We start from the raw sequence: 8,015 nt of genomic DNA, 5'->3' as shown, positions 1-8,015 counted from the left end.
GAAGAAGTCTGAATGAGTGGTGCACGATATCTCCTTTTATACCCATATGTCCTGGGTGGAGCGCGGCATGCAAATTCCACCCACCCATTTTTCATTGGCCTTTTCTGAATAAAGCAAAGGTAACACAATGTCGAGTGAGTGACAGACAGGAAACACATCTTTTTCACTACATTTTGGCCTTACATCCACACTGAGATGACTTTATATCAGAAAAAAAAAATAGCGTTTAGAAAATGCTCTCCCAAGTGGATACATTTGAAAATGCTATCTTTGCATTGTAGTGTGTACAGTTGAAATGGAGATGTCATGTGATCTATTCAACCTAAAACAATCAAGATGGCGACCCATGTTGTAGCGCCGTTGTTGTGCCAGCTATTCACTTTGATTGTCTTGTTAAAGATAAATATTACTTTGTACAACCTTCACATTTCATTACTAAAGGTGACAGACAGGAAGTTTACTCAGAATTGCTGTCCGGTGACAAAACATGAGGAAAATTGCATTTCAGACTGTACATGGAAGGCGATTTTTCACATGTGCCTTAAGTAAATCCCCCCAGTAAGGGAATTTAAGCATTTTAATATGGTTCAGTGTGGACGAGAATCTTTTGGAAAATGCCTGAATATGGCAGTGTGGACGAAAGCATTACGAAAATGAAAACGCTGTTTTTTTTTTTTGTTTTTTTTAAATGTACCCGAATTTATGTGGAGATCATTCAATTCAGATAATGAACCAAAACTCACTGGGTCTTTTTTCACAGAAGATCAGAAGAAGAATTACAGTAGGAGCTGTTAATGCTGCAATCTCACCAAGAAATATTATCACTACAGGAAAAGAGGCATGGACAAATTGATATTCAGATCCACAAAACTGTAAATGACATTATGACCATTTGACTATATTCACATTTTTAATGGTGTAAAGACATTCATACCTCTGCTTGATGACACATCCAAAGTTGGCCAGACTGCCACTGTTTCCAAAAATGACAAAAGTGTTATATATGACATACAATAGAGATCTTAATGCTACAGAAAACAAATTCAGTCTTTTGACTGCTGGTTGCTGATTATATTAAGTAGCTGCTGATGTTTCAGCAGATGAGCTTCCTGCCGACTTTGTGATGGTGTCAGAAAAGGAAATTATACCAACTGGAGCTGTAGATGTGCATTAGTTAGTTCAGATCCATATCATAATATCAACAACATTATAATACAATGAGGGTTGGTATATCTAGAAAAGGCATTTACATTTTCATAAAGCATTTTACATTTTAAGTATAACAATGTCATAATATTCAAGGAATTCTATAAAAGGGAGACCAGGGCTAGTCATATGGTAAGTTGTCTATTATTAAGGACTATATTTAATTAACTAGGAGGTTTTTAATCAAAAGCCTAATTGACAGCATATCTTCAAACAGAAGCCCACTGTATGTTTAGTGGCTTGTCTTATTCACAGATATGAAGTTTCTATCAGGTCGTTTCTAAGGTTCGTTTCTAAGGTTCCTGACCAACTCTAAAGCAGTTGTGCTGGATTTGTTTAACTCTGAAAGTTAATGTTAAATATACTATTAAAAATAATAAATATACTATGGAATTGTCAGTTTTCTCACCTAAATACTCGACAGTATAGCTGGCTGAGGTCTTCACTTCATTTTTAAAAGTAGCCAAACATCTCCACTCTGTGTTGTTGTCTTCATTCAGAAATGTTGTAGTCAGAGTGCTGTTACAATGTCCTGAGTGTAATATCTGAAATCTGGAGTATGTTTGCAGATTAACACCAGCATGATTCACCCAGACCAGCTGAACTCCATCAATATCAACCAAAGGGTCACAATAATATTCATCATATGAATACAGATGACAGGAGAGAGTCACAGAGCTGCCTGGTCTGATCACAGTCTGTGTGGATTGTAGAGAAACTGTAATAGACAGAAGTCAGAAATAACATGATAGACTTTTCAGTAAAATATTTAAAGAGACAATGGTGCCCTTCTTAAATGTATTAAATAATTAACAAAAACACTGACCATAAAGAACATGTAGAAAAACATTGGCATCATTTCCTTGTCTTTGTCCATTTACATTTTGCTGACAACTATAAACTCCTTTATGATCTTTAGTGACTTGATAGATCTTCAGAGAGCAGTCAGACACCAGTCTCCTTCTGTTATGTCTCTCTGTGTCGATCTTCTTTATTCCTCCAATATACAGTACAACAGTCCCAGAATCTCTGCTTCGTGAATAGATCCATGTAGTTGAAGTGCAGTCAGATAGAGTATTATTACAGGGCAGAGTGGCATTTTCTCCATAACTGCAGAACACATGTTTCTCTTCTGGCTCACTCGAACCTGAAACATGATAGATAGTGTTCATTTAGTAATGTACATTAAAATATATTTAACTTCATAGGTAAAGTTTGCTAAGACGGGTTGGCACCCAAACATATTGGCAATAATTCTGATGTACTTATGTCAAGATCTCTATATATTCCATGTAGTTGAGGTGTAGTCAGGATGAGCATTATTACAGGGTAGAATGTAATGATGAGTCAACGGAGTTGAGATCCTTGTGCAGCTTTTATAAAAATAAACTTAGTAATACTGACAGGCAGGGGCCAATCACCCAAAACAGTAATATCTAAGGTAATCCAGAGAGGTAATCAATAAACAGGTAAGAGCTCAGGACAGGCAGCAGACAATCACAGGTTATATCCAGGGAAACAAGGCAGTAATAGTAGTCAGGCAGCAATGGGTCAAAACAGGGTAAATAGTCCAGGATCATACACAGGGAATGTAGTAAACTCAGAGAACACTCAGAAATGTCAACCAAGGCAAAACAAGACTTCACAATGAGAGAGAGTGTGTGTGTGTCTTTATATAGCTGAGTGGATTGGAAACAGGTGAACAGGTAATCATTGACAGGTAGAGGGATTATGGGAAATGGAGTCCAGAGAGTTAAAGTCAATACTTGGGTGATGGAGCCCTTAAATTCACTTTTCTAATACAGTGGTAAAAATCTGGCTTCTAAAGTTATAGACTGTACAGTATACACTAAATAAATATTCAGTAATTGAATTCTCCACATTTATTCAGTTTCTGCCTTTACAGTATGTTCAGGATTCTATAACTTTCTGAAAAGTCATGTGACAAACTAGTGACAAAATTGTGTTCTTGCTGAGAGTATAGGGTCCATAACTCTATGCCATACATCAATGTGTTAAGGACAATGACTGTATAGACTGTTGTCAGTTTGCTGTTTTTCCAAACTCGCTTTGATAGTTGAGTAAATGTTGTTTCTGCTCAACCAATCCATCCATCTCAGTATCCATGCAGAGATTATCTGTCACTGTGGAACCAAGATATACAGTATAAACTCATATTGAAACTCATATCGGCCGTTACACATATCATAATGGTGATTGCCAAAGGGATGATCAATGCCATGGCCCATAACATTCATCTTCTTTACACTGATGCTCAGACTGAAGTCCTGTCAGGCACATGAGAAGTTGTCTATGAGGCATTGCAGCTGCTATTCTTTATGAGCTGCTACTGCAGCATCATCAGCAAACGGCATATCTCCGTAGAGTACATTGCAGACATTTGTTTTTGCTTTCAGCTGAGACAGATTGTACAACTTTCCATCTGAACTAGTGTGGAGGTAGATACCGTCATTCTACGAAGCATGCACCGCAGGCATACGTCAGCATAACTGCAAAGAAAATGACAAACATCCACCTTATTTTTCATTTTCTTTGCAGTTATGATGAAGCAAATTGTGAGGACACTTGAAAGGCAGCCACGTGTCACAGCCTCTGTTTGACATCTTTTGGAGGATGCATTGGGTGTTTCCTTTGTGGCTTTCACCCACATCCTTTGCACATGTCCCAAATTATTTTTAAAAAGAGCGGATGACAAGTCGAGTTAATTTTTTTTCTCTCTCTTCAAGTTTCTATTCGCATTTGCAGCAATGGCAATATGAAGAAAAATAAACATTTGTAAAATATACTAATAAATAAAAAAGTAATTTAGAAAATACAACAAATTAGAAGATACAAATAACACATGTGAGCTCCATTTTCCGGGTGTAATATCAACAGAGGGATCCCAAAAGCAAGTTGTTCTCAGATATACAGGATGTAATACAGTGAATTGGTTTTCTCCACACCTCGGCTGTCTTCTCGGAGAGGTCAAGGTAGGCTTCAGGTTTGTTGCTTCAGTTTACAAAAAAAAACAATTTTTGTTTTCATCTTAGTTTTAGTTTACGAAAATAACCCTGCATGCTATTCCCATGATGGTCTAATAATGTTAAATTAAGCACATTTCTGTAATCATCCTAACTAATAGTTATGTCATTTTTTTTATTTTTTTTTTGTCTTGGGACACAAAAATAATTTTCAGAATGTCGGAGCTGCAGCTCAAAAAAATACCATGAAACAATGATAAAAGACTTCGGAAGACATATGATGGCTTTGTGTCAAGACCCAAGTGTGTCTTGGGGCCGGGTCATGATTATACACACCCGGTCCCTTATCAGGCTAATCAAGCCTCCGGGAGGGATAAAGGTTGACTCCTCCGCCCCTGGCAGCGGCCCTGACCGCTCCAGGCGGTCGGTTAGGAGCCCCTTCTCCCCTCGCGGTCGGCAGCTATCGTCCGCTTCCATGTGGCCGGGCTCCTAGTCCCCCAGCAGATGGCCGCGGCTGCTCCGTTGGGGTGGACGGTGGTGGCGAGAATTCTACTACGGCGTATCCCTCCTCCTTCCCGGTTTTCGGCACCAGTGTAAAGCAGTCAATGGAAAGGAGGAGGCGAGAACCGGCTTGTCAATATAAATAATAGTTTAATTGGTAAACTTAAAACAGAAGACAGAAACACACATGACGGACATGTCCGTAAACTCTCTCTCTCCCGCACAATCCTCCGCAGTCGACCTTTATCCCTCCCGGAGGCTTGATTTGCCTGATAAGGGACCGGGTGTGTATAATCATGACCTGGCCCTCCCCTCCGCCCTGCCACACCAAGTTTAAGTCATTATTCAATGATCATCATCCAGATCTGCCATTACACTCAAATCCAGCACTTATTTAAACTTTAAAAAATGAACACATGAAAATGTTTTATGACAGGTGTGACATACAGAAAGTGATGTCATTGGCTCTCGTGTCTTGCGACCAATTGCTTCCATTCTGTTCCTCAAAAAGAGAAGCTATTGTATAGTTTCAGAAAACTTTAGAAGAAACATTAGTCAATTGGAATACCTTTATAGTGTTTTATAGGACAAATGACTGGCTGTACCTTTATCTGCCTGTTAAGTGTTTTATATAGTTGAGTTTGAAGTGGGTTTAAGGGTAGGGGTGGGGAAAGTGGCTCAAAAATATCTATATAATAGTATAATGTAACTAACCTAATATTTGTTATATAAATATAATAAAACATTGTGGTTATGCAGACACACAATATTATCTGAAAATTGCAGAATGTCACACGACAAAATAAAGGTCATTACAGTGACATTTACCTTATAAGGCTGTACTGGTTATGCACAATGGAAAAAAATTGGTCCCTGCAGATGTTACCTCCATGGAAATATTTCTTCTTTATCTAATCCATAACATTTTTTAAATCCAATAAAATAGTTGGTGTTACATCAATTGAAAGGTAAATTTACATCTTTGAATGGAATAAAAGCAGTTCATTTATGTCACCACATGCAGCACACCTAGCCCAAACATTGATTTAAAGTGCATGAGCTGTATAATGGAAAACTGAATAACATTCAAGAAAGTGTAATAAATATACTATGGAATTGTCAGTTTTCTCACCTAAATACTCAACAGTGTAGCTGGCTGAGGTCTTCACTTCATTTTTAAAAGTAGCCAAACATCTCCACTCTGTGTTGTTGTCTTCATTCAGAAATGTTGTAGTCAGAGTGCTGTTACAATGTCCTGAGTGTAATATCTGAAATCTGGAGTATGTTTGCAGATTAACACCAGCATGATTCACCCAGACCAGCTGAACTCCATCAATATCAACCAAAGGGTCACAATAATATTCATCATATGAATACAGATGACAGGAGAGAGTCACAGAGCTGCCTGGTCTGATCTCAGTCTGTGTAGATGGTGAAGAAACTGAAACAAAATTGAAACAAGTTTCAGTAAATGTAACAGAATGGTGCCTTCTCTAAGCAGTCATATTATTAACAAAAACACTGACCATGAAGAACATGCAGAGAAAAACTGGGACCATCTTCCAGTCGTTTGATTCCGTCCTTATATTGCTTGCAGCTGTAAAGCCCACGATCTTCTTTTGTGACTTTATAGATGTTCAGAGAGCAGTCAGATTCCAGGCTCAGTCTGTCATGTCTCTCTGTGTTATTCTTCTTTATTCCATTAGCAAACAGTACAACTGCAATTGAATCTCTGTTTCTCTCATAGATCCATGTGCAGTCAGCATGAGCATTATTACAGGGCAGAGTGACATTTTCTCCATAACTGCAGAACACATCGGTCAGCACCCCACTCGCACCTGATACATGATAGATGAAGGCGTTTATATTGTAATGTAAATGTTTGTTCCATTTATAATTAAATATAGCAGATAAAATACATTTTACAGCGGCAAAAAAGAACTAGGCTGGCTATTTTTGTGTGTGTGTGTATGTATGTATGTATGTATATGTATATGTATATGTATAATATATATATATATATATATATATATATATATATACATACATACATACATATACATATACATATACATATATACACACACACACACACACACACACACACACACCCAACTCTTGAAAAAATTAAGAGACCACTGCAAAATTATCAGTTTCTCTGGATTACTATTTACAGGTATGTGTGAGTAAAATGAACATTTTTGTGTTATTCTATAAAGTACTGACAATATATCTCCCAAATAAAAATATTGTCATTTAGAGCATTTATTTGCAGAAAATGACAACTGGTCCAAATAACAAAAAAGATGCCGTGTTTTTAGACCTCGATTAATGCAAAGAAAACAAGTTCATATTCATTTTTAAACACAATACTAATGTTTTAACTAAAGAAGAGTTCAGAAATCAATATTTGGTGGAATAACCCTGATTTTCAATCACAGCTTTCATGTGTCTTGTCATGCTCTCTACCGGTCTTTCACATTGCTGTTGGGTGACATTATGCCACTCCTTTCGCAACAATTCAAGCAGCTCGGCTTTGTTGGATGGCTGGTGGTGGAACGTTTTCACTCGATGATCATGCGCTACACAAATGCGTTTATACATTGCGCACATAAAGAGTTAACAGAAGGCACACAGTTTAGATTTGTCTTTGTTTTGCCACATACTCCACACTGAAACAACATCTGTCTCACCATGTAATTTTAAAATGTTTTATCGAGCAATAAAAATGTAAATGTATTTACCTCTCAGAAGGAACAGAATTATCAGTCGCAACAAAAACTGATGACACTTTTCATTCATTTTCAGTCTCCTTTAGCTTTCCGTCTTTCTTGGTATGGTCAAAAGAGTCTTTAGAGATCATCAGCCCATCCTGTTGCTGTTAACTTCCTGTAAAATGTGTCTAGTGTTTAGTCTTGATACTGTGCTACAGCTGCTATTCAGTGGCACACTAGAGCATGCTGTGTTGAAGCTACACTTTTAATAATCAATGATCATCCTATTAGTGTAATTTCACAGCAATATGTAGGAATCAACTAGCGCATGATGGGAAATCTCTTGAACTGAGTTACATTTTTCTAATTGTTCACCAGATTTCAAGTAGATTTACATATCATTACAAATGTATGACAAATATGCCTTTTGCGTAACAAATTGCTTGCTATGTTGCTTATTTGGAAGTTGCTTTGGTTAAAAGCATCTGCTACATGACTAAATGTAAATGTAAAAGCAACTTTCAGTCACATGAAACATTCATTCCCACTGGAATTAACGAAAATTCTCTTGCTCAAGGACACAGTTCATGGACCTGTTGGGTACCAGCTC

The 8,015-nt window shown here is 37.4% G+C and overlaps 1 protein-coding gene across 1 annotated transcript; it reads right to left on the bottom strand.

Moving 5' to 3' along the window:
* Nucleotides 1-720: 720 nt before the first annotated feature.
* Nucleotides 721-7,579, bottom strand: LOC127649021 (uncharacterized). The gene is made up of 5 exons (XM_052133904.1): nt 7,436-7,579; nt 6,218-6,529; nt 5,824-6,132; nt 935-973; nt 721-824 (listed from the first exon to the last, which is right to left on the bottom strand). Exons 1-5 carry the CDS (start codon nt 7,491-7,493, stop codon nt 721-723), a joined length of 822 nt encoding a protein of 273 aa, XP_051989864.1. The 5' UTR covers nt 7,494-7,579.
* Nucleotides 7,580-8,015: the final 436 nt, after the last annotated feature.

The sequence above is a fragment of the Xyrauchen texanus genome, chromosome 9 (genome assembly GCF_025860055.1).
Source record: "Xyrauchen texanus isolate HMW12.3.18 chromosome 9, RBS_HiC_50CHRs, whole genome shotgun sequence".
Classification (NCBI taxonomy): Eukaryota; Metazoa; Chordata; class Actinopteri; order Cypriniformes; family Catostomidae; genus Xyrauchen; species Xyrauchen texanus.
This window is presented reverse-complemented; position numbering and strand designations above follow the sequence as displayed.